The sequence below is a fragment of the Astatotilapia calliptera genome, chromosome 23 (genome assembly GCF_900246225.1).
Source record: "Astatotilapia calliptera chromosome 23, fAstCal1.2, whole genome shotgun sequence".
Classification (NCBI taxonomy): domain Eukaryota; kingdom Metazoa; phylum Chordata; class Actinopteri; order Cichliformes; family Cichlidae; genus Astatotilapia; species Astatotilapia calliptera.
Genome location: NC_039323.1, coordinates 9,095,138 through 9,122,810, shown reverse-complemented (window position 1 = coordinate 9,122,810; position 27,673 = coordinate 9,095,138). Strand labels below are relative to the sequence as shown.

At 42.3% G+C, this 27,673-nt stretch overlaps 1 protein-coding gene across 4 annotated transcripts in view; it reads right to left on the bottom strand.

Annotated features, from left to right (window-relative positions):
* Positions 1 to 27,673, bottom strand: part of nhsa (Nance-Horan syndrome a (congenital cataracts and dental anomalies)) — a 64,360-nt gene that overhangs the window by 23,023 nt on the left and 13,664 nt on the right. Inside the window, exon 1 of one of the 4 annotated variants that reach the window (XM_026157589.1) lies at positions 4,996 to 5,353. The exons of the other annotated variants lie outside the window; for them this stretch is intronic. Within the exon in view, the coding sequence (XP_026013374.1) occupies positions 4,996 to 5,044 (49 nt within the window). The 5' untranslated portion in view covers positions 5,045 to 5,353. Of the gene's footprint in view, positions 1 to 4,995; positions 5,354 to 27,673 lie in introns of those variants that run through there. 4 annotated transcript variants of the gene reach the window in all.

Here is a 27,673-nt window from a genome sequence, read left to right as displayed (position 1 = left end):
CTTTGAATATTTAAACGTGCGTTACAAAATGTGTCCTGGCAGGGCCTGCTTAGGAAGGAGGCAGCTCACACCTTACAAATGGCTTGGACCAGACCACTACGCCAAGTCTATCACAAGATTGACACTCCACCAGAAATTCAGATTCAGAAGACTTTATTCATCCTCGAGGGGAAATTGAGAGACTGACCTTGCCGACCATACATACAATACACAAACATCTCATTGGGGAGACAGGTCAGGCTAGGTAGCACTAGCCGGTCGACCACACGAGCAGCGACCCGGAACCGAACAATGGAAAATACACAACATCAGGAAAGACAAGGAGAAAAAAGAACTCCCCCCAGACAGAGCTCCAACAGGGAGATCACTTTGAGAACAGAAAAAAAATGAGGTAACCGCGCTAATGCGTTGACGCCGTGCTGCCCCGCGCACAGGGCGATCCGCAGTAACTCGCTAACGGAGATTTGCCGCATTAATGCAGTTATGGCGTTAACGTCCTTTCAATGAGATTGACGCTGACAGCACTAATATTAAGTAAACTTGTTGAAGTACCCAACCCTCCAACTCCGTCCCTCAGCAGTGGATAGAGTATGAGAGGAACTAGCATGCCCACAATCTTTGCATCGTCCTGTCTTATAGGTACCAACCAGGTCTGCCAGCCCCAGAATCCACAGTCAGTCCCCAATGAGACCATCATCAGGCCTAACTTGCTGTTTCACGATCAATAAAAGCTGTTTAATCACATTTGGCGATGTGGTTCCTGCTAGTAAATGAGGAAAAAACAGTAAATTGAAACATTTTGTTTTGCTTTTTTTTAGGACTTTTTATCAATTTTCATTTCTTGAGGGATTGATGGCCTGCCGTGCAAAGGCAAACACAGTGCCGTGTCAGTCATAATAGCATGTGTGTTAAGAGTAAATAACTCTTTCTCTTGTCATAAAACAGAAAACTTGCAGAGTCCTGTCTGCACGCTGCCGCCTGCCTGACCTTATGTGTCTCGTATAACTGTTTCACGGTCGCACTGGCCTATATCTGCGTTCTGCTTTGACTGAAAGGCTGCACACTGCTTAGTGTTTAAATTTTAAACAAAAACCAGCTCCTGGCGACAGAAGCGCATCCAGTGTGTTGCACAGCTGCTCATTTATCAGCTCAGTGTATGACAAGCTGAGGGGTCAGAGGGTAGGAGCCTACATGGCACTACAGTTTCAGGTCACAGGCGGAGCTGCAGAGGTTACGGAAACACTCGAGCGATTACAAACTTACATGCGTGTGTAATGTGTGCGTTCGGTATCAGTGAGGGCAACAACCTCACACAGTTGGAGAGTCGCTTTGTAACCTGGCACTAAAGGTACACAGGAATATGCAGACTGTTATGTAAGTGTCTGAATAGCTTAATCGCAGAAGGTTTTCACCACAGTTTCCTGTGTAAACACTGAGCTGTGTGAGCCTCAGACTGTGGTTTCACCAGTTTACTGGCATCACTCGCCGCTCACATGGAGCACAATAAGTAGAACAGACAGAGTGTTCGACGGGAAAATAGGGAACCCTGAACGCAGACATGGAGCAAGGTGTGGTTTGGAAAAGGGATGACGAGGGCAGATTTGGCGCTGGACGATCGCAGTGGAAACCTCGGTTTAACAGACAGCTATGGTCAGACTGGGTTCAGCTTTGTAGGAGAGTGACCTGCGGGGGTCTCAGGGAAAGTCATCAAGAGGGAGCGGCATTAGGCTGAGCTGGGCTGACCCTCACACATTTCTGTCTGCTGGGAATCAAATCAGAGAGAGAATACATCGGCGGCCCGGCTGGTCCAAGACAAACCAGTCGCTGGCAGGATGGATGGATATGCACAGAGCAAACCCAGCAGGCCTTAGAGGGAAAACAATGGAGCACCAAATCCTGGCGGCTTCCAGCACCACACCCAGAAAGCCCCCAAACCCACAAGCTTCACCAGGAGGTGGAACTATTTAGAGAGAAATAGCACTGCTAATACAACACAGTGTTTCCCACACACAGACTTTCCTCTATGGTCCTGGGTTTTGTGTAGTTTTGGGCCATGTTTTGATTTAATTGTCATGCTGTTCTCGTGTTTTTCATGTTCACTTTTTCCTTGTGTCTTTAGCCTCCCTTTGCCTTTCTCTCCTTGTTTCATTCCGCTTTCTTTCTTGTTTCCACCTCCTGTTTTATTTAAGTAATATATTTCCTCAGTGTACCTTTCCTCTGGGTCTTCACCTCCTGTCTTTCTTCCTTTCTCTGAAGGCCTAATTGTCTTCAGTTAGGAGTGCATGCCTCCATTGTTTAAATTCCTGATATGAATCAGCCAGTGCAAGTGCACTTTTTATTTATTTTTGGTCTTCTCTGCAGATAGCCACACACTTTGGCGTTTTTTAAACTTGTACACCTGCAGTCCAAGATTGCAGAGTTGTGTCAACGGCCAAACTCAGGACCTTCTTGCAACAGATCTAACCACACCACCACTGTACAGTCTGCATTCATCATAAACTGTGTATTGCTTTTAATTTAGTAGGAAAGCTTGGGCACAAAGTCCTTCTAAGAGCAAGTCGCTCAAGAGTGGGTGAATGTGGATGGATGTGGTGGGTACCCTTTCCTCATTTCTTTCCTTTGTTCATTTAGATAATTGTTTCAGTTATTTGTGCTGCTACATGTTATATTTCAAACAAACATTGTTTTTTTTGCACCTTTTTGTATATTCCCAAACGCCTTTCCCAATTCCAATTCCGTTTCAGTGATCTCCCTCTGGGAATCTTCTGACATTTGTGAGTCCTTAAATTGATGCTGTGATTATTATTCCTAGAGATTCAGAGGAGTTTGGGGTTACAACATAGCTAAATGCCCAGTAATGGCTCAGTGCAGACGCTAACAATATTAGAGATACAGTCAACCAAAACCTTTAATTAAATACATCTTTACTTAACTTTAACGAGTAGAGAGATAAGTTGAAATGCTCCCTGCTTCAGCTGTTCAATACATTTATTTGAATGCTTTGTCTGCTCCTTATAAAGTGTCTTTAACCGTCACAAATCCAATCCAATCACATTCACTTCACCGAGAAACATTTTCTCCAGACCAGCGTGTCGCCCACTCGGAGCCGCACCCTGACTCTCCCAGGACACACTGGGATTATACCACATGTATCTCTCTATTGTCGGCCAACACAAATATTCAAACGTACACTGATGATTCTGTAAAGCAGTGCCCAGCTGTAGGAGTGTGTGTGCATAAGATTTCCACTGAAACAGAGCGTGCGTGTTTACTCATTAACACAGCGGTACGGAAAGCATCAATGAGCTGGAGTGGAAATCACAGCTGGGCTGTCAGCGCCACACTGACACCTCATACTAACTCGTGCCAGAAGGTTTCAGAAAGGATGCCATTGTGTGTATTATTTTAAGCTTTGCGTCTCCATGGAAATGGGCACATGTGCACGGACACGGGTGCGGTCTCTCGCAGCTCATCGTACCTCAGCTGTGGAAAGGAAAGTACAGCCCTGCAGTGAACCCTGAGTCCTCTGCAGATGTGTGTATGCGCAGCAGTGGGAAATATTAACTATCAAACATACAAGAATAAATTATTTGTTTGGAATTTACAGGCTCAGATGGGTTCCAGATGTATGTCAAGTGTTAGGGGTACTTACCTATTCGTCAACGGGAGAATAAAGGCAGAAAGTCGGGGGGCACATGAAAAAGACAGAAAGAAAACACATTAATAGTTGATTGCAGCAGGATATTAGAAGAACACATCTTGTTATAATTGAAACTATTTATTCAGCTCAGATGAATCTCTAGAGGTGCACTACTGTAGTAGCAGGGTTGTTTTTCATTACATCGGGAACAATCCTGCTTTGCTTCTCCTGAGAAAATCTTATCATCCCGAACAGGAACCAAACATCTTCACCTCCCTCTAATCTCTACGTGCGTGCTCCCCGGAGGCTTTCTCTTTTGCAGAACTTTACAGATGCCAGACCTGCCGGGCTACGGCTCACGCGTCGGCAGCCTGGCTCTGAATGCTGCTCTGTCCTGAGGGACTTTCCTGAGAAAAATAAAGAAGTGGTCCCGGGTAAAGGCTAGAAAAGAAAGTAGGCCTGACTCTTGAATATCCTGCTGCCCCCGGGGGGCTCGTTCATGTAAGTGCCTCGTGAATGGCAGGCCGTAGGAACAGATGCCAGGAAGCCTTGAAATCCTGGCGGTCGCTGGTTATTATGCTTCGTGGGACATGCGCCATCAAGCTGAAAGAGCAAATATTATTTGGGGCTAAAAAGGAGGAGATAAAGAGCAGCCATGCCCTGTAGAGTTGCTTTTATTTGGTCCGGGCTTTTTGTCTTTTCTCTTATAATTCCTGCATGCTGTTAAGTCTTTTCTAAGGACATATGTCTCTTGTAGCTCTTACGCCCTAACTTCTACTGACCTGCAATCAGCAGCATTTTGGTAATGATGGGTCCCGTTGTTATGACATGATGTAAAATTAGTGGGTGCAACTGAACACATGGCACCCGTGACACACTCTGTTGGGCGTGTGGTGACAGTTTTACGCAAGTCAGAGTTCTCGAGAATACCAGCTACTGCGTTTGTTTTCCCCCTCAGACACATGGATACATCTCCAGCAGAAACAGGAGTATACAGCATGGGTGTGTCCAGCAGGCTGGAAAAGTACGTCAAACTGGTTCCAACTTAACGTCCCCATACATACTTCTTAGTTTCATGTTGGCCATGTGGGTGCAAAATGTTTGCATCAAGCAGTTAAGTTTTTTAAGCCACTCAGATCTCCAGAGATTTATCAAAAATAATGGAGGTGTTGCAACTTGTTCTGTTCTTTTAAGACAGAGAAAAACAAAAAGACTGATCTAAAAGGCGATAGCTACATATCTGTGTGTGCGCTTACTTCAATGACATAAGAAAACAGGCAGCTTACCAAACCAAACATTATGAAATCGGCAGATATAATTCAAAAGGTGCTTTATACAACTTGCAAGCTGCTCACCTGACAAAGTTGAGAGGAAATTAAATACAGAGCGCTTGTATGCACACATCAATCACGGTGCCACATGGTGAAATCCCCAGAAAACTGCTTTACACTGATTTTCTGCTGTGGATAAATTAGCCTAGCATCTTTCATCTGTACAGTCCTGTGGAAGCTAAAGTACAACCTGTGATTCAATAGGTAGTAGCAGCATGACTTTTTCACCATCTCACATCACTGTGGGGGAATTCTGTCCCACTCTTCTTTACGACATTGCTGAGGTTTGTTGGGGAATTTGTTTATGCGCAACTCTCTTAAAGTCCTGACACAGCATTTCATTCAGGTTGAGGTCTGGACTTTAACCGAGCCATTGCAACACCTTGATTCTTTACTTTTTCAGCCATTCTGTTGGTGCTTTTGCCAAATAATGTTTTTATGTTAGCCATGTCAGCCATAAAAGTAGCTTTAGTAATTTGTTTTCACTCTTAAATCACTTTATGTATAAAATTAGATTGCTTAAGGTAAAATTCCCGCATTTCCCTGGTAGATAGAAAATAAACCAATCTGACAAATGTTTATTTATATAGTTTCTGAACATAGTATGTCGTCTGGAGGCTGTTTTTATTCCCCAGCTCAAGTTTCTGGCTTCCAGTTTGGTTTGAGTGGCTGCATGTATGAGACCACCAGCACACAGCAGAGGTGAAAAAGAGAAAAAATGAACTTCATCCAGTAAATTTGTTAAATGGTGTTGAAATCCCGCCAGATGACTTTTCTCAACAGACGACAGTGAAACTGATTCCAGTAAAAGAAGCAGACCACAGGACAAGTGCGACCAAAGGTCGAGATCAAACCAACCTGCTTCTATAATGTCACACTCAAAACTGCAAAGTCTGCACTGATGCTGAAGTGTACAGTAACAGTTTCCAGCAACGAGACAGAAATCCAAACTAAAAGTGAGCTGCGAAGCAGAGAGTATTCAGCAAAGATAATAAATGACCCTGAGCGAGGCCAAGCTGTTATCGCTGATTGTGGAGTCTCTCAGGCCTCCCAGTGGAAACACTTCAGCGTATTTCCTGTAATTTTACGCAGGTTCTCTGCTTGATCAAAACACACAAGCAAAACAAAAAAGAAAAACGAGCTCATTTCAGGAAGAGTTGAGCAATATCATAACAAGCAAGTTGGACTCTTTCCCCTAAAGCACCTGTGGGAGCTGCAGCCAAGCAATAAAAACATACAAGCCCTTAAATCTGCTCTACATCGCTTTGGAGTTCACAACCCTTGGAGAGCAAATCGGGGCTGAAAAACACGACAACTTCTTGCTCTATGCCTCTGCTATCGATGCTCCAGACCCCGAGAGTTTTCTGACTGAAAGACGGGGAGGAGCGCCCACTCCAGCTGAACAAACAGCTCGTGCAGCGTATAGCAGTTTAGGTGTGTCTGTCAGAGAGGCAGATATGTGTGAGGATTTGACTGTCAGCATTTCAGCATACCAGCACTACTGATGACACACAGATATGACACAGGAACACAGACAAACACACTTTACATGCAGGACAGCTGTAATTTAGGACACCGAGGTGGCGATGTAGAGAGCCATCGTGATTATAGGCAGCTTACAAATGGGGATCTCAGCCTGAGCTGATGTTTGAGCCTCCATACTATCAGAGTCAGCCATGAGCATTGTCATAAAAAACATCAATAATACGTGAACATCACAGCAATTATACACTTTTCTTTTTTTTCTTTTTTAAAAAAAAAAAAGGCCAAATATTAATATGTAGGCCTCAGTTAAGTAAGAGTAAATTGTGCATTTGGGTTATTATAAGGCATTATAAGGCATTATAGATAGAGTCTATATGTTAGATATAGCCACCTTAGAAGCTTGTAGGTTCATTTTTTGTTCAGTGGATTTTAGTGTTGTTGTCTTTTTGTTGTTGTTTTTTTATTTTAATGTGGGAGTCTATGGAGATTTACTTACTTCTTGAGACAAGCCTCAAGTGGCTAAAAGAGGAACTGCAACTTTTGGCACTTTAAGAGGTGACTGCTTGGTTTTTATGGCAGCCCGTTTCCGCCACAAAAAAAAGTATCCATAACTCGAAATTTCGAGTTATTCTCTCAAAATTTTGACTTATTAACCTAAACTTTTAGAAAACTAACTCGAAATTTCGAGTTAGCGCTGCCAATCAGTAATCTGCGTGAATTACATCATTTCCTTGTTACCCGGAAGCTGAAGCCCTCAGCTGCAAATGTTACAGCTAAGCTACCAATATTACAGCCAGTCATGAATGCACAAATTGCTGAGTATTTTCAGTGTGGCTTCACAAATGATGAAATTGTGTGTTATTAGGTGAATCACATGGCGTTACTATCAGCAAAGTATACTCTCGAAAGCGCCAATTTGTTGTGATCCAGTTTTGAGTCCGCATTCCTCTGCGCCATATCCTTCCAGGTAACAAGAAAATGACATCATTCACGTAGATTACTGATTGACAGCGCTAACTTGAAATTTTGAGAAAGATAGCTAGAAATTTTGAGTTATGGATACTTTTTTTTTGTGTGGCCGAAACGGGCTTCCATAGGTTTTTAATCTTTTCTGATAACAGCAAAGCTCTGAGAGTCTCTAATTATTCACACATGTACAATAAAAACGTAAACTGATTCCAGTAAAAAGTATATTCAGGTGAATTTAGTCATTTGATCCTTCTTTCTAAGAAGCGAGCCATCAACTATTAAAGCTGGATATAATCAGGAAAGAAAATGAAACTGGCTTATAAATAACTTGGGTCCTGGTGATTAATGGCTGATGCTGGGTTTATGGTGCTAAATACGTCTCGTATGTATCCGTGGAGGGTGCAGAGCCATAAATACAACACTGTTGACTGCCATCAAATTTACAAATCGCATCAGAAGGGAAGCTGGTGTCACCGAGCACCCAACACTCAACTGCAGTTACATTTTCAGCTGTAGGCGCTTTTATTAAACTGCTGAGGCAGCGGCTTTGGCTTCATTAACGCCCTCGGCGTCTAACAGTGATGCTGTCAGTCTGGACTGTCATAAAGAGAAACTGAATCCTCCCACAAGCAACTGGGTATCCGTTTAACACGGCCCCTGGCTGCCCCGCCTGCCTAAATATCAGAAGTCAGTCGGCAGCCTGAGATTCAAGCCCTTCCAGAGCACTGAGCAGCTGCATTGTATTTTATAGAGAGCATATATAGAGTTTCCTGAGGTGGTTATTCCCATAGGTGTAGTATTGCAGTTCAGCTGGAGTTTCATGTTTCTGAGCCTTTTGTTTACAATTCTGAGACGAGCTCCATCAAATCCAATCTTTTTTATGACGGTCACATGATGGCATGGCCAGGACTGCATTGCACTTTTCACACTTTCACTATCAATTGGTGAGTAGCTTTGGGGAGTAGTGTTTGCAGACAGGTGACCGTGGCGAGCTGGTAGTGGCCAAAGCAATCATAAGGACGTTAACAATCCAGTGCTGAATGCCTCTTTGCATTCAAATGTCAAGCCTGCCAGTAACCACTCACCAACCATTGGTATATAAATAGGTGACTGTTACCTGATCTAAGCCTGGACTGTTTGCCAGTAACCTGGTAAATATTGAGAGGTTAAAAAACACATATCGCCCAGTGCAGCTTCAAAGCCAGTATAGGACCAGTTACACAAAAGAAGAACTGAGAAAATTAGGTTTTTTAATGAATTATTCAACACAGGGAACAGCTGCAGATTAGAACAGATGATCTGCAAGAGAACAAGTGACAGGGATGAAGTAAAGTGGGAGGAAAAAGACAAGTTTGCCTCTTATGTACGCGAACAAATCACCGCGAAGAGGCCGTTTTCTAAAAGAAAAGATCCAGTTTAATTGGATGGCTTCATGTCAAAAGGCCCAATAAAGAAAAGAGAAAACATGTGTCTCTTCACGTGTGCATGGAAGGTGTATGTAGTGAGCGGTGGAAGCCGATCTGAGTGAGAAAGGGGCTTAAAGTGGTTCCTCTCTGCACGACAGTCCATGCACGATCCTTCATGCACAGAAAAGGGAGCGGGCAGGAACGGATTTGTGGATGCACACATCAAAGGTTGGTCGAACAGCTCCTGTTTATGTTTCATATTTCTTTTATCTCCCGATCAGCTGCTCCCTCTCCGTCCATGATCCTGGCATTTTTTTTAACATTAAATCATATATTATATCACGGTACGTTTTCACATGAGCCGGGACTTGAGGGACTCTCCCAGGAGTACTGCCTGTGCTTTTCCGTAATACAGGCATTAGGGAAAAACTAGGCATAGGGGGCCAATAAAAGGGAAAAGAAGGCATCAAGAAAAGGCAGAGTAGTAGAAGGATCAGCAGGGAGAAAGGAATTTCATTACTTTCTCCAACTTCTTAAGTCTTATCTTTGAGCTCAGAGAAAGTCTGTTGGAGCGCTCTAACTTTTTGCGGCTAACTGTGTTGCGGAATTTCACACGTTAGCCCAAATGTGTAAACTACCACGTAAACCACAGCACATTTACATCTCTCAGCCACATGGCATTCTGTTGACAAACAGCTGAATTCTCGTAAAACACACGCTCCGTTATAATGAATCCCTCGGCTGGGCAGAGCTTGCACCACACAGCAGCGGCCCAACCGCAGATCTCTGCACTACATGGCCATGTCACAATATTAAGATATTTTCAGTTTCAACATTGTTCAAGATGTTGAGCCGTAAGAGACAGGCAGTTTTGTAAACAATGACGCGGGCCGCAAGGCAGCAAATGGTCTCTCCGAGGTGGGGATGAGCCAAGTTTATTCGACAAGTGGGCTGCGGTTCAGACTGAAGTGATGCAAACCCAGATGGTTCTGCTTTGTACACGCTAGTACACATCCGGGCAGGCAAACAAAGATCTGACCCCTCCCCATTGATTTCTTTGATCACAGACTATTCCGGTGGTTACTTGAATGGAGAAAACAGTGGGATCGCGCTGTGGCCCAGAACAAACACTTTGTCCTGTTGCTCTAACATCCTTTAATGCAAACTCACACGTCAACACTTTTCTGCATCATTTTATTGTTGCAGTGATGAAAGCCTCAACGTGCCATTTTCATGCAGGATCGTAATCCATATTAGATCATAAAAACTCATAAATTCTGCAGCTTAGCAGCATTAAAACTGCACTTTTCCCCTCATCCGAGCTAACATCATTACATATAAAATGTTTCCACGTCCAACACAGAAGAAACACATTACTACTGTTTAAGGCCTGAGGATAACCACATAGGAAAATAGTTGTTTAAGGTCTGGAAAAATCCAAAGTACTTGCTTCCTCTAATATTGCCCTTGCTAAAGTACAAGCTGCTTCATGTTTTGTTTAGAAAGCAAAGACTGACGGTTTGAATTGTGCTGACAAGACAAAGAACAAAGTCTTTGAAATGAACACGACCCTAAATTCATAAACAAGGTTCCTGCACCATTAAAAAAAATCTAAATCAGACCTTTGGTCTCACTAAATAAAGATGCCAAAATGATATTTTATACATAAATAAGCTATAACCATCAGAGCATTAACCCAAACAACAAGGGTTTTTATTCTTTACCATAAATGACATTAAACTGCATAAATTGCAACTGGAATTTTGCTTCTTTTCAATCAATTCATCAATTCTGGAAATTGGATTGGATCTTATGTAGGGCTTTTTTACTGGACCTAAGGCCCTGCATACAATGCAAATGCATCAGAAAGCATCTTGCCTGAGTACACTTTAAGATAGGGGCTAAATCAGCCAGAGACCCAACCAACTTTCCAATTAGCAAATGACCTTCTCTACCTCCCCAGCTACAATCACCCCCGAGAACCAGGTTCTATTAAAGCTCCCCGGCTAATACAACACGTGTGTTTGTGTGTCTGAGTAAAAAATTGTATCATCACATACGGTTTCACCTTTCTCCTGCAGCTTTATTCTGATGTAGTTATGATAAAGATCGCAGCTTACACCCGGACTGTTTCATTTTTTGCTTATGAGTTTTAACTTAGCACGAAGTGAAAAATATGTAAACAAAAAGTGTGCAGGAAGTTCAGCTCATGACTTCAATGAGACGTGATGCATGGAGGCACGGTCCCCTGATCAGAGCAGGGTTTGCCACAGAATTCGATTCTGTTTGTGGCAGCAGGGGGAAAGAGCGAGTGCGTGCAAAAGGACGCACATCCGCATTTCTTTAAAAAGTAATTAAATAACACAATATATTCCTTACGAGAGTAAATAACAGAGCAAAAAATCAGCTGCATCTTCAGTGAGACTCTCATCTTGCAAACAGAAGCTTCCATCTTTTGAAGCCTTTATTTTGAACAGGAAGGCTTCCAGTAAATATCCCAAGGCAGACTTGAACCCAGGCCTTTGCATATGCTTTTAAGCATATGGTCACCTTTTCAATCCAGTGAATTACTGAGGTTTCTCAGCTGACAGTGTGTGCACATTGCTTGAGAGCTACCCAGTGTATTGGTTGTGATCCTGCCTACTGCTGGGTGAAATCGGTTGCAAAGAAGGTGCTGCAGTCTCTGTGAATTCCCTATAGCAGCAAAGAAACCGGCTCACGGTTGGCTCCAGGTTCTGGTTAGAGCAGACCTTCAGCTTGCAGCTCATCTCCAGAGAAGAACAGGAGCTACCACTGCCAGCAGATAATGGAGCTGAAGGACTCGGTCAGATTGCAACACAATGGGCAACGCAACGAAATGGAAATGGACGATAAGCTTAATATTGCTGTCCGGTTAGCCTTTAGTGAGAGTGAGGACTTCCTGCAGAATTCTAAAAAGAGGTTACTGTAACTTGATTCCAACGTTTGGTTGTACTCCTCCTCCAAGTGAAAGTTCAATGCAGCGCTACCTTGTTTTGACCACTTTCATGTGGACTTCTGAGCATCACATGGACAAGTCACGTTCATGAAACTTACCCCCAGGCTGTGATAAACCTTCCTCTGTCTCTAAGCCACTGCACCTCGTTCAGTTTCCAGGCTGTCAAGGATTATATGAATTCTTCAACACTATGAGGTTACTAAAAAGAAGGGATTAGGGATGTGTTCGTCAATTACGGGCTATTTTCTCTGCAAGCTTGAAGTGGTCATTCCTCAGCAGCTCTCATGTTTCAAAAAAACATGCAACTTCCTCAGAAAATACCTCAGAAGTAGACACGCTCTGCCAAGAGACTATGAAGTCACCGCGGGCTCGGCAGTGCCTGACATGCTCATGTTATGTAACCAAATGCTGGAGTAAAACTCACATGACATCAACCTGGATGTCGAGTGAAGTTTAAACATCAGTAGAGCAACCAACACTTCTTTTGATCTGACTTTGAAGTGTCAGCGGGTTATCACTAACAAGCTGACAGTTCATTATCAGCTGATTGATCAACCTATTGCAGATTAACAGTCTTAGAGTACCACTGCCTCCACTTAAAGTCCCATTTTCCTGAAAAGAGACTAAAAACTGTGTTGTATCATGGTTATGATGGTTGTAAATATAACTAATGCGGTCTTGTTAAAATAACGAATCACGTTGCTGCTCCACACGTGCACATTTTAGGCTGTAAGCTCAGCGGCTGCATGACTCCGGCTTTAAACAAGTTCAAATAAAACACTCTGAATAGAAAATCATGCTCTCTGGGGAACTAAATACAGTATAATGTCCATGTGTTGCTATTGGCCAGGGGTGCGTGGTCTGCTAGCCAATGGTGTTGCTCTGTATTGTTTCTGTGTGTGTTCAGTCCTCCCGGTCCCTCTCGTGGGGTGTGTAGGGTGGGGGAGAGGAGGGGGGGCTCAAAAATGGGGCCGACCTCAATACTGAAGCCAACCAAGCAAGATGATTCAATTGTCTTCCACTTTCATTGCCCTTTCCCAATTACGGACATAATTCATTAAGTAAACACCCCCATATAGTGGCACATCGCACAAGCACTTTCACCCCTCAGCTGACCTGCTTGTGTACATCTTTCTGCACATGTTCACTATAAACAGACCAAATCTGATATAAAGACACAGTGAATCAGCACATTCTTCTCATTTCTCTGTCGCTTCGTCTCATTCTGAAGGAAACCATTCTGCAAAGACAGCGTCTGTAGTCGCAGGATGATTATCCCTCAGCCAGCACAAATATTGGGCCAGTATAAATACAAGCAGGCGGCTTTAGCTCAGCCTGCCTGGCAACACAACGCTGGGTATTTCATACCCCCCCACCCCCAGCCGGTCCAGTTTACACGTGAACCCTGACCGGATTTTCCTTCCTTCTCCTGCCTCATGAAATCTCCTGCAACTTGTCTGAGGGAGAGCAACCTTATAGACTAAACTATAGGTAGGTTCTCTAAAGTAGCAGCTAGGACAATCTGGGCACAATTACACCCACCGAAATTTCATAATGAAAGCTTTTTAAAGGACAGATGTAATTTTGACTGACCTTTCAGCTTGATGTGATTGCAAACGTCTGCTCGGGTCCTGCTGAGTGTTTACCCACCATAAAATCCAGTGTTTAAACTCATCTAGATGTATCACATTACAGTTTTGTCCTAGTTTCTCTGCAACGTGCTGCACACCCTCCAATTCAAAGCGTATCGAATAGACAATACGCCGCGAGAGAAACATCTTGAACAATCCTCCAAATCAATGCAAAACTGTGATAACGCATGCCCAGAGAAGGATGATAATAATTGCACTATTTTAAGATTCTGCTTTATTGAACAAACGGTGGGGAACGGGGAAGAGATCCTCAGTGATGTATCATTGTCATTGTCTCTGGTGAATATGAGCTAGTACCCTCAGGATGGAGGTAAAAGGCCTTTGAGGACTTCTAAAGCCCTGACATCCTGTGTTTTTTCCAGTAGCAGTCTACTGAACAAATCTAGTGACGTCAGACTTAATGACCGGATTAGGCTATCATTGGAGAGATTTCAGTCTAAAAATCATCACATACAGACGCTTGTAAGTCCTCAATGCTACATTTAAGCACACAATGTAAACGCCATTTTTCAATGCACAGCATTATTATTGTGAAGGTGCGTATTTAAACTCAAACCACAATCTTTTCCTAAACATAATCAAGTAGTTTTTGGTGCTTAAACCTCACGAGCGACTAAAAGAATAGAGTTGAATGGAACCTCAGTCCTGCATAATCTGCTCCTTGTCTTACAGTTTACAGTTTATGCCTTAAACTGTTTCTCTATGTTTGGTTATGTTCAGAGTTTTGAACTCTTCCATATGTATTGCTCAGCTTGATGTATTTTAAGAGCCAATCTTGGGGCTAACACTGCAAATTAGCTCAGGCTATAAATACTGTTGGTTCATGTTTCATGCAAGTAAACAAAAACACAAAAACATGAACATGATCAGCCACACCTCAAACCCAGTAATCCTTGTTTTGCTCCTTAATGGTGACCTATCCTCAAATACCTCTATGACTCTCTATGGGCCTTGGGGCAGACGCTCGTCTCCATTTAAAGCAACTTTCTCCTGAAGCAGTTGGGTGGACCACGGAAGATCTCTGCTTGTAGATAAAGCTGTGTGCCTGAGATGACTATATTTGTAATATCCCATCTGGTCTAAAGTCTGAGCTTTGCCTTGAACATATCTGACTCACCACTATAAGAGCATGAGAGTCTGAGTTGTTGGTGATGCTTAGCAATGGAAAACCGTCAATAGCTGATGTACCTGATTTGTCTCTTCGATCAGTCTTTGGTGTAAAAAGTGGCTACAGTGATGAAGATAAAGGGGAAAGCCTGATTTAAGGGCCTATCAGAGTTTCTTTTATATATAGAAAAGAGGGAAATACATATGTGCATATATAATCCTGTATGTGTGTGTGTGTAGGGTATACACATGTGGACTCCAGCCCCACCCATTGAACAAGCTTCTATCTTATAAAGGGACTCATCGGTTTGTTTCTGTGGCTCCTTTATTCGTCAAGCCTCTAAATGATTTCTCCTGGCTTCTCTAATCAGCGACTGTGTATTAAACTCTAATTCCCCAACTTCCGAGAGCCAAAATATTGTCAGGGTTTCATTAATCTGCTTCCTGATGTCTCAGATCTTCACACGCTGCCAACACGCAAGCACAAGAATAACTGTGCAAACAGTAAATATTTGATAACTGGCAAACACCGCCGACTTCTCCTCGGCTCCTCTACTTTAGCCTTCTTGTGTGGTCAGGAGGCTGTTCAAGAGAGCTGCAGGAATGCGAGCGCAGGGGAAAGCCAACAATGCTTTTAGAGCCACCAAAATCTCGTACACAAGCCACTTGTATAGTTTAATGTGGTTGTGTGCACAATAAGTTCCCTTTGACATAGGGCAGTAGTGAGAGCAAAGCACAAGAGGAAAAGATGAACTGCATGGAGGGAAAAAAACTTATAAGCTCCCCCCCCCACACCCTTTTCTGACTAAGCAGAGGAGACAATCCCACTGACGGAATGGCTTGCAGAGTGTGGGAATGATCCAGAGAAGTGACTGTGATTAGTTGGGCTCCACTGGCCATGATATCACAGCAGAGTGAACCTGGTTCAGCAGGAGCGCTTGAAGAGAGGAAGACACAACGAGAGAGACAGGGAGGGAGAGAGAGAGGGATCGAGCTTGGTAATTTGGTCTCCACAGTCTGACAGTGATTTCTAAGATGGTAATCACATCAACTCTGTAGCTAAGGCAAAGGGACATCACTGGGAGCTGCGAGTTTATCCCACCCTGGCAGGCCCCAATGGAAATCCAATAGAAACGAACAAGTCTGAGGCTCCAAAGCTTCACTGCTGCTCCACAGACCCACTAATCACGAAGAAGAGGACTGTGAGATATCGAATAATGCGCCGAAGGTCTTCAAAAGCAGCTCGCTCAGTGCTAACAGATCAGAACCTCAGCGCTGATGCCTGTCCAGGTTATTAAGGATTAAACTTATTCACACAGTCTGAATGGTTTGAAGTCATGCAGCACGCTGAGGAATGAGGCCCTTTAACATTAGAGGAATAGTTCAACGTCTTTGCTTCCCTTCCAAGAGCTGATGGGATACAGCTAACACTAAATACACAGATGGAGACAGGAAACCTCTCTAAAGCTCCATAATCGATGCAATTGATCTGGTTTCTTTAATCTGTGCATAGTTAAGTGCAAAGACAATCCCTTGTGGTTTCACTGCAGGATTAGCAGCACGATTACAACTTGAAGGTTTTTTTTCAGTGCGCTTGTCCAGCAAATTAGCCAAAAATCCACAAAGTATAAATATGAGAAACTGCAGTTCCTCAAACTATCGCTTCAGGCTAAAAATGACTTTACAAATGATTCAATCCCCACATTAAAATGTCCCAATTCAGCTATGAAGTCAATATGTTTACAGAAACCAGTTTTTGGTTCTATACCCGGTTTCTGCTTTTATGGCAAAATTGCTAGTATATTTTTAAATATCATTATGGCTTAAATGTATTCATTATTGGGAGAAGGGCTGTGTATCAGCAAGTGGATGGTGACTTTTTGAATTTCTTGACCAATCAAAGCTGTCCAAAGAAATCTGTGCTCCAAATTTTGGTGAGTGAAAGTCTAGTATTTTATTAATCTGTACTAATTAGCAAGATATGTATAGTTTATGAATTGTAGCTGCGAGATAATAACACGCACACTCCTATTCCTTTGCCGCTTCTCCTTAAATGTAAGAATATTAGAGGCTGATAAAGTGTTATGAACGCCCTGTTATGAATTTGCTGCTGATGACATTTCCTGTTTAGAATCTTTCATTGTGTTAAAATGCATCAATTAACCACAAATATCTAGACTGAAACAGGCCTGTGTGTGCGCACTGGCAGAAAATTTGAATAAAAACACACGTGATTAAAAGGCATCTTGGGTCAGTGACATCAGCACGAAACGCACCAGATGTCACCAGCGCCTGTGTGGGCGGAGCTTGTGATTGAGACTGAATGCTAATGAGGAGAAATAAGGGCTTTTCCCACACGCTTTGTCTCTGTACGGATCAGCAGCAGTGACAGCAAACTTCACAGGGACAAAAGTGTGCCACCTTACAAACGAGGGTCCCGGTGAAAAAGCAGATTAGGGGCGAGCAGCGTCCCAGATTAAACAGATCTGTCTGAGGTCAGGTGCAAAAAACCTGTGTGGTTTTTACTCACATCAACAATGTTAAATGCTATAGATCCTGCATCTTACTTTTCTTGTTTTTCATCACATAAATGTCAGGGATTGAGATTTATGAAACGCTTTTATTAATGAAAATTAAACCGTTCAGAATATACTTTTGTATGTGCAAAACTATTTTAATCTTAGCCTCATGTTTTATTCCACTTTAGGGACAATGGGGATGCACTGAATACAAGTACCTATACAAGTACCTATAAGGAGCACTTAAAATCCTTTAATTTTCTCAAAGGTCAACAGTGCACCTTATAATTTGGTATGCCTTATGTATGAATTCTGGCTGTTCTTACTGACCTCAAACCGATTTTATGTGGTCCACGGCACTCAAAAATCTGTCAAAAAATGTTTTAGTACAACTTTGGTAAGCTAAGGAGCTGCATGGATTGTTGGAGCATTACGGCTACCGTAGTCAGGAGCGTTGCGGGTCCAAAACTCTACTTCAGGTCCTAAAGTCAAACAAACACTGCAGCATCACTCAGAGTTAAAAACTGTCTAAATTCTTTCATCTTTAATAAACTGATCAGTGTTGCTGCTTTACCAGGTGTAACAATTAAGTTTAACATCCAGGCATCCATGAAAATAGAATTTATTAAACTTAGCGGAGTTAGAAGTTAGCAGGAAGTTAGCTTGCTAGTTTCCACCTAAACATGATAAACCATGTTCTGACTGAGAGATTTTTGAAAAAATTTAAACATACAGCTCTGCTATCACTTCCAACATAAATTAAGACAGAAAACTAAACAGCAGTGACGTTTATAGGGTTACTGAAGTTGGGGTAGTTGGCATGTGCATGTGCTACGTGCTAGCAACATAGCTATGTTAGCATAACATAAACACAGTGAAGCTGGAGGATGAACGTTAACTTTTTTCCACTCGATGAACACTGTGAGGGTTCCCTATGGTTAGGGACAAATTCAATCGCATGGCAGGATGCTGTAAACGGACCAAACTTCAGTCAGGAGAACAACTGAGATAATTCATCCACAATACAAGGTTAGCCACTAATATACTGCAACAGCATGGTGTTGATAGACACTAGACAATAGAGCAGCTGCGAGGGAATTCAACATTAATGAATTAATGGTAGGGAAGTGTTTTAATGCGCCTTATAATCCGGTGTATGAAAACAGACACTTTCATCGACTGTGCACCTTATAACCCGATAAAATACGGTACAGCACAAAATGTTAAATGGCATATAAACACACTAATGAGATATCACTTTACATATTGCCATTTGGACAGGTGTACAGCTTAACTTCAACATTTAATGTAAAGAAATATCCAAATGCAACTGCACAATGTGCTGTCAACCAAATAAATGAGTAAATAAACAGGCAGCTACAGTATAATCCTGTTTGTTGACTATGAAACCAGTATTTTGCCTTGATTACAGCCTTCTGCCTTTTTTTATTACATAGCAAACATTTCTATTTCATTTTGCACTGAAACAGCACACTGGTACTTTTAGACAATCTGTGACAGTCTTTGGATGGATGAAGGCTAGTCTTCTCTGCACCAGAAGGGCTGGCACTGACAGTGAAAATACATTTGAGACTTTATTGTTGTTTGCACTATAACCTAATTTAATTCTTTTAAGTTGCAGTATTTAAATATTTTTATTTCAGGTGGGTTTATTTCCTGACAAATCCTAAAAAGTGTATTTGTAATACTTTTCATTATTTTCTATCATATATTTGTTATTGCAATAATGGATTCAAAAACTGAGGTCAGTGTATGTAAAAGTCAGACTGCTCTAAAGGCACAAAGGTATATTTTTCTAATTTTGTAGCAGTATTATGTCATACAGGTAGAGAGAGGAATGCAGTATTTACGATCCACCTGGAAATTACCTCACTGGAAAGAAAAGAAATTTGAATACTACAAGCCGCTGCAAGCTGTGCAGTATTAAAACTGGTTAAGATTTGCGCAAGCTTGTTGACATCACCTCTGCATAAACAGCAAGAAGCAAAAGTGAAAGAAAGACTGGCGAACAAGGCTGATACACATGCAACCGGAGAACAAATCAGAAACTTGCGCAAGTCCAAAATGCCTCAGATAACGAGCCAAAACATGAGCCACGGGAAGGATGGAAGCGATGCACGGAGCACGAGGCATCTGTAAGTGTGAGGTTAAGTGCAGAGCTGCAGATGTTGTTGTCAAGCTGCTGCCTGAAGCGAACGTGGAGGATGCCGCTGCTCCCATCTGTGGTCATGTTAAATATTTAATGTTACAACAGCTACATGACCAACAGTTTCTGTAAGTGCCAAGGAAAACGAAACAGCAATTTGCATAAGAGAGAAGAGGCAGGCTGACACTTTTTAGAACGCATCGTTGGCTTTTAGAGAGAACAAGTGTGAGGTCACAGAGAGTCTCATCTCGCCTGGAACTAAACTTTATCTGATGTGTTTGTATGTTTCCATGCTGACTCCCAGTGATTTAGGAACAATGAGTAATCAAGGTCTAGCCGGGCCCCTCTGGAAGCACTCCACAGTTTGTTTGTGGAAGGAAATGAGGTCTCAGTGGATTGTGGTTTAGCCTTGTCACTCCTTCGGGTGTGAAAACAATGTAATTATGGCGCAATATCTGACAAGAAACATGAGCGAATTGACAGAATCACACTTCCAGCTTCCTTTCCAAGTAACTCCTCAGCTATTTGTGACCTTGCGGAAAGTAAAAGTCCAGATGGACAGGTCACATCTGCTCAGAGGAATGTATCCTCCGTCACCTCTGTACTCTTTCACCCTCAGGGCTTTGGAAATGTCAGGACTGTAAGGTTACCCTCTCTTTTCCTTCTCCCCGCTCCTCTGATTTCCTAGACGTTCGCTGATGCCCATGAAGAATGAAAGCCATGTGGCGTGACACTGGAGGACTACAACACAAACGACTTTGCAGAAATGAGTAACAAAGAGAACCCTGAAAAGATAGCAGGGTTCAAACTACAGTATCATAAAAGGCAGATTAAGAAAAAAAATCATATTGCAAATTCACTACACTGACTCACTCATTATCCAGTAGCTCTACAAGCTAAAAAAGACAAACAAACTGGCTTCTAAATGATGATTCACACCACGCCCACACTGGACCGTCCTCATATTTTCAAAGCTGTATGTGAAATTCCAGTGAGCGAAGACGGACCTTGTTTTTGACATCTTATCATAAAATTTCTATCCAGTCTGAACAGTCAATGAAAGACTTCTTTGTTCGAGTGATCAACAACCACTCCCACGGACATCCGTCCATGTCAACAAAAGCAACGTGATTACAACACCAGACACCAACAATCCTTACTGTCAACACTAACCAATTGAATCCAGTAAAACACCACAGTTAATGCAACACTAGTGACTGTAAATCATGCTCATTTTCTCCCACTTACAGCAGACGTCAGCCAGTGTGGGGCAATAAATGGAAAAGAAAGTTCAGTATGACTGCATGAATTATGCTGCAGCTGCCAAACACACCAATTTGTATTCGGCTTTTTTTTTAAAGGGTGTGTTTCTTCACGTTGTAATACAGCAAATAAGGCCATAAAAACCCTGCTGTTAAGCCATGACTATTTTTGAGAAAATTTTATCTTCAGCTCCTCCATAAATGTGGATATGACTAACTACAACTGACTTGGGACAATCAATAGACCCACACAGTCCAAGCATCCAAGTTTAACAGCAACATGTTAGTTTATATGTGCTATGGCAACCATTACACCAAGCCAGGGCGCCTCTGCTCAGCTCTGACCTGCACTGGTTACAAGCTGGTATGAAAAAACTAGAGGAGGAAGAAGAAATGCTGCACACAATGCGGCAAGTGCTTTTATTCTATACCTTAGCACCTTGTCTAACATTCACACACACTCACACACTCTTGGAGGGATGTTTCAGAGGTAACTCTGGGTTCACTATGTTGCCCAAGGAGATGCTTTAGCATGCAGACAGGAGGAGTAGGGGATCAAACCACCGATCTGACTGCTACAGGGGGTGCTCTTCCTCCTGAAAAAGCCACTCGTAACTATAATTGCTCTTAGGGCATCTAGTATTCTCGAAGGTGATGGAGGGGACAGGAACATTAGGGGTTAAACACTCTCCATCAGCTGTTTTAAAACTGAAGAAGAGATAAAATGTTGCCCAGTTGCTTTATTTTCAAGCCCTGAAGACAAATAAGGATGAGTTTGAACTTTGAATCATGCAAAGCTACACTAACAATATTCATGAATAAAGATATGGACCTGGAAATGAGCATAACAGATCAGTTTTATTGAGTCATTTATATATATATAAAAAGCTTTATGCTAGCTTCTATCAAGTGCAGAAATGCCCTACATCAGAATTATTTCAAATGACCAGCAGGGGGCAAATTCTCTAGTTGCATAAAGACGTCAGATTGTCAAGTCTATGAAAAAATAGCTTTCATTCGACATCTACTTGTGATCTCAGTAAACATTTTCCCAATAATTTTATGGCCACAATTGCTAGTTTCAAATCTGATATAATGCAACATGATGATAATTTGGAAAATAATGGTTCCAATAAGAGTAATATAGAGGGTTAAAGAAGGCTATAATTTTGGATGTGCCTGTGTATTTGAGTGTATAAGGTCAGTTTGTCCGTTGCGTTGCTTGCTACATTGAGGTTCAGAAAACACAAAAGGTGTTGTCCAAATCACTCAACTCTAGGCTTTAAAACAGGCTTCACAAGTAGGTGATGTCATAATGGGTATGTACATCTTTTATATACAGTCTTGTGATAATTATTGCAAAGCACTTAATAAGAATCTACTTTAGTGGTTCAATTATAGTCCTTCAGAGTGTAAAAATAACCTTTATTGTGAAATATAACAACAGTGCGAAAACACAGATTGCACGCCTAACACTCCTGTTTGCCCACACTCAAACTGACAGATGGCTTTGTTGATGCCACTTCTTATCCCTGTGCATATTTCCACTCATACCTCAGTCTCAATTTCCCCTTCAATCACTACAAACGCCGCTCCTTCCCTTTGAAAGCTGCTGAAAGAAGATGACACCTGGTCCAAGTCAAATTGCATTAAAATACCACAAATGTGTATGTTTTCACAATGGGTAGCCACAGTGTGATACATACCCCTGACCCTGGGTCAGTGCCATCGTCTCCGAGCAACAAAGGCCCGGGTTGAACATATACATTTCACAGATGGAGAACAAGGAAGCAGCTGCCCCAGTGCCTTTCAAAGAAGAAGCACGGCGTAGTTCTTGCTTATTGGCATGACTGGCCGCACATGACATCACTGGAGAGGCATGCATCCCTGCGTGTTGCTATTAGAAATGCATTGCTGTTTGCAGACAGGACTTAAACATAATGGAGGCACTGAGATGAAGTGAGCAGTGATGGAAGGATGAATGATAGACTGAACCCCAAATTACGTTAAAGTACTCTTTCATTGTCATAACTGTAATGCATGAATCTGAGTTGGTTTTGCATGCGGTGCAAATTGCAGGGTTTTCCCCCGGAGTATTACGAGCCCGGTGGCCCAACAGGCTTAAGCTGACCTCCTGCTGGTGGGACTAAGATTTTTGGCTGTAGACAAGAGCTAGAGCTAGTTAACTGTCCATGTTCACAATTAGCTTACAGCTCCAATTTACTGTTTTAAGTTATTCTGTGCTCTGTGGCTAGTCTGTACTATTGATTTGCTGTTAATTTTTCACAATTATTTTGTAATCTTTGGTCTTACTTCCCCTCTTGTTAGCCAGAAGAAAACACAAACTGCACCTCTAAGTCCATGTCTGTAACAGAGTTTCGTTCTGTCCTTAGCACGGCTTCAGATGACATCAGGAATGTTGCGGAATCTGTTTTATGTCAGTGGAAATAGAAAAAAAAAACTCGTTTCTGGGTGAAGATTTGCAGAAACTGTTTCTGTGTTTCTTTGTGAACAAGGAAAACAGATTTTGAAACGTTAAAGGTGTGAACTTTTATCTCCATTTCTTGTGTCATTATTTGCAGGCAACTGATTGGCCAGCCCTTCTATATCGTTACAGTTACATCTCTACCTGTTGCTTTAGCATGTTCTTCTCATATTCATGTCCTTTTTGCACATCCATGTGAACAGAGGTATTAGTCAAAAAGACGACGTGTGGCTGTAGCCTGGGATACTTTTGAGATGTGCTGCAGCATATCTGATGGAACGGCAAGCATCCGTGTCAGAGCTGGAACGTGATGCATCCACACCCAGTGTGTTCCCAGGGTTAGTTTTCCCACTTCTTTACAACAATCTGCCCCACCCTCATTATTATCACCTGTGCTTACTCTGCTACATCTGTTCCCAATCACACCACTATATAGACGCCCCTGCTTTCCTTCATTTATTTTCCAGATTGCCTTGTTCTTTTCAGATATTACCAGTGTTCCCAGTCTTCCTTGTGTTTTTGTTCCTTCTCTGGTCTAATGGACTCTGACTGAATACCAGCACATAGATTAAAGATTTGGATTTTAGATTATCTCTGTTGTTGGTGTTTGAGTCCTCCTCCTTCCAATCTTTAAACCTTTAGCCAGAAGTGGAAAATAAACATCTGATTGTTTCTCTTCGTCTCCGTCCTCTCTCCTTCAGTGTGCAGAGCTGCACATTTACAGCTCGACTGTTTTCTCTGCACAATTACTGTTATAACGGGTTAATAGCGTTATATTAACTGAGTGCATCATTCATTTGTCTGCACCTAAAAGGCATTTAAGCTCCAAAATCTTAAAAAGATTTATATTTATATACCATATTTATTAATAAACCTTCACTGGTTGGTGTTATTATGAAGACCTTGCTCTAGAAACAAATATGTAAGAAATACATGTGTAATAGAGGATGAGTCAAGCCTGGAGAATATTAGAATACATACAGTTACATGTATAATAACAGTTTAAGATATACGAAGTGCAGTAACCTCTAATATTTGGATTGAAAAGTGACCAGACACATTTTCTGGGACTGTTTTACTCCCTCGGATGAAGTCATAAATCACAAGGTGTTTCACGGGTGAGGAGGGCTTAAACAGAGAACTAAATCACTCGACTATACCTTAGCCTTGGATCTTTCCCAACATCTCGGATTTCTTAAGTATTCACATGACAAAGGTCATGAAAACAAAAGCTATGGGAAGAGGAACAAGTCAAGTGATTGTTGCGCAATAACTAAGGATTCACCACAATGCCAAAACACACATGCTCGAGAACAGCGTCTCTACTGCTTGATCACATTACTGGGAGAGAGCCGTCAAATTTTTTTGAAGACCTGCACATCAGCTATTCATGTTAAATGAGGCAGCCAAGAGAATCTGGCTCAGCCTGTGATGTTAAACTCTCACTCGCAGAACAACACTTCCTTAATAAGATCAGGATCAGTGCTCAAGAGGTGAGTTTGAATCTTAATGACTGGCCAGAATCACTGATGTAGCAAAAGAAAAAAAAAGCATGGACATTAAAGGAGTAAATTAGTGTCAAAACGGCTCTACTCGTGGGAAACTGACTGTCATACCCATTAAGTAAGACTGAAACCATCATTCCTAGGCTTTAACGCTGCATCTTCTGCACGTTCTTCTGTTTGCCGGAGAGCTACATTTCACTCTGGCAGCCCTACAGGTTGAGCAAACAGATCGTTCTTTGGCAGAGCACCAACATCAACAACAATCAAGAATCATGGATCACCAAATAGGGTGTGGGAATGTGCTCCGGACAAGAGCAAAGCTTGATCTCAAGGCAGAAAGTACAAAGATTTTTGTTCGACCGCACAGCTTTTCACTCATGTCTAAAATAAAATACTCCCTTTTTCATGTACCAGGCTGCTATAGTTAACTAAACAATGAAACCCAAATGAAAAAATATTATGTAGATCCAAAGCTATCCATACATTTCCCCAACTGTGTATCAACTTCAAGGTTATAAGGAGGCCGAGAAGGAGTGTACGCCCCGGACTGGCTGCCGGGTTATCAGAGGGACTGACAACCGCCAGCCCATTTAGAGCCACTAATTAAATGAACAAGCTGTCTTTGGACTTTTAGAGAAAATCCAGATATGCACATGGAGAACATGCACTCAGAGAAGAGAGAAAAAAAGTGACGTAAAATATTTTAGAAGTATTTTTAGATTTTGGAAATTTGATCAAAGTTGTCAGTAAAAACAGCTGGAGGTATGTAGAACATCTGCATTTGAGTCAAGCGTAGCATTTTAATTTCTGCATAATAAGAGTATCTATATTTAATATGATGTCTGTTAAGAATCCAGAAAACTTTGGCTGCCAAGGTAACGGGAGAATGAAATGATTGTTTAATAATTCTGGTGTTTTAAGGCTTGATTTATTTATTTCATCTCATGTAAGTTGTGGACACTAGCACAAAAGCAAGACAATGCTGCATGGCTACATGTGAGATGACGTGAATATATCCCTGTGAACCTTCAGTGAGAGGGTAAATGACATTGTGTCTTATAATTCCTTGATTCAAAGATCAGGGCAGTGAGCCCCTCCCTGTGTCCTGCAGCCCTGAGACTGTGCGTTTAAACCAAGAGATCAGACACCCGTAATCTCCATTGTCCCGTCCTGGGTAGACGGCAGGGTCCTAGCATGGCCCACTTTAACAAGCAGGGCCATCTGCAGTGTCACAGATGGCGCTGATAGAGTCTTACAGGTTCCCACATTGAAACAGAGGGTTAACCTGATATGAGCTGGTTCACTGAAAAGAAAAATCAACACATGTTGAGGGAGAGCGAGGGAACCCCCCCCCCCCCCCCAAAAAAAAAAAACAGAGAAATTGTTGCTTTAGGTAAATCATCATAATCTGCACAAGTATGCAGTTGAGTATGTTTATAAGCCCAGAATAACACGGCAACTATTTTTCACACCGTATCTGCTTCTTTTTCTCAGGTCTCTGTATTCAACCTGGATCGCCTGAAACACATGCTTTTGATTACGATGTTATTCTGTCAGAATCAAGGTATCTTTGATCCACCTCATCCACTCCCCTTTTTCCCTGCCCCTCCGAAAACAATATCCACAGTACAGCTCCCCCCACCTCTTGGCCCACCCTGTTCAAACTAACAATTATGTTCTATGCTAAACAAAGACCCAGCAGCTTTATGACAGGAGTGAATAGACATCATCAAGGAGATAAATGAGGCCTTTCTGTCACAGACTGGTGCCACCGTGGCATTTAGTTTAAGGGTGAGCAAACAGCGGGGGCAGTAAAAGAAGACAAGGGCACACTTTGAGGACACATGTAGTGAAAGAATTCAAATCAATGGTTATCAATGGGTGCTGCCCGAGACATTTCTTCTCTTAGACAAAGTGCTGCCAAGGTAACAACCCAGACGTTAAGTGAATGGAGAGACGTCCCACTGACAGCTTTATTCAAACGGATCCCGTGACCGAGATCGCAGTCACCGATTGGCTGCTGGGCGATGAAGACGCCAGGCGTCGTCTCAGCACGGGGGCCGTGACCTTGACTTCACGATAAGGTGAAGACTGGGACCGGGAGACTCCAAGCTCTGATGGGCAAGTGCGCCCCATCTTTGTGTTGCTCAATAGAGAGGTAATGAGTCACACAAAGGTTCCCAGCAGCCAGCCGGCTGGCATGCAGCTCGCCGGCACAAAGAGATCTGCAAGGGTAGACTTTTGCCCCAACGTCGGCCTGTTTCAGCGCGGCAGCTGTTCAAGACCTGCTTTCCATTTCATTTGCACAAGCGCTTTTATGTCTGTATCCCACTCAGACATATCACTGTGCATGTATATGTGTGAGTTTATCTTTTCTAGCTGGATCATCTGACACATATCCACTTTACCCCCATGAACTGGAAGGTGGGGATTCTGGAGAGTGGGTGTTTTCAGCCTCGGAACATAGACTGTATGACTCTATAGCCACCATACAGTTACTATTTTTTGTGGCTTTCTGTTTTCAAGCCTCAATTTCATCATTATGGCCACCACCATGATCATTTTTAGGAGTCAGAAGTGACCATATATGTAGTTTGAAGGGCTAAGTTTTCAGATAAAACTGCAAAGCTTGATTAGAAAGGCACAGATACAGGTTCAGCCAAGGATGAGGAGATCTTCTACTAACTGGAATGCCCAAAGTTGCCCCTGACACACTGGTGAGTGCATAGGTAGAAAGCATTCATCAAAGCTGAAGCACAGACTTCTTGGACAGGCTGTTAGTACAATTAACTTCTCAGCAGCACATATTATTTGCCAGATAATTCCACTAAAAATGCTCAAAAGTGACAAATACCACAAACGTGGCTGAGATGTCCAGGTCAGAGACTCAAAGTAAACCCTGTGTGATCATATTTCAGGACTTCGGCTCTAAATACGGGTGTGGCTTCATGCGGAATGTGCCTAGGAAACATTTGGTCGTGAAAAGTTAAGCTCTATTTGGACACATCTGACCGTGATGCAGAGTTTGAATGCAAATGAATTCTGAGCTGCTTTGAAGGACTATCTAGTCAAATTTGTTGTGCGCAGATAGAAGGGCAAACCTCTCACACAGATAGGTGTGGGTAATTTGTGTATTCCAATATTCAAAACAAAAAGTGCCTAATAGGC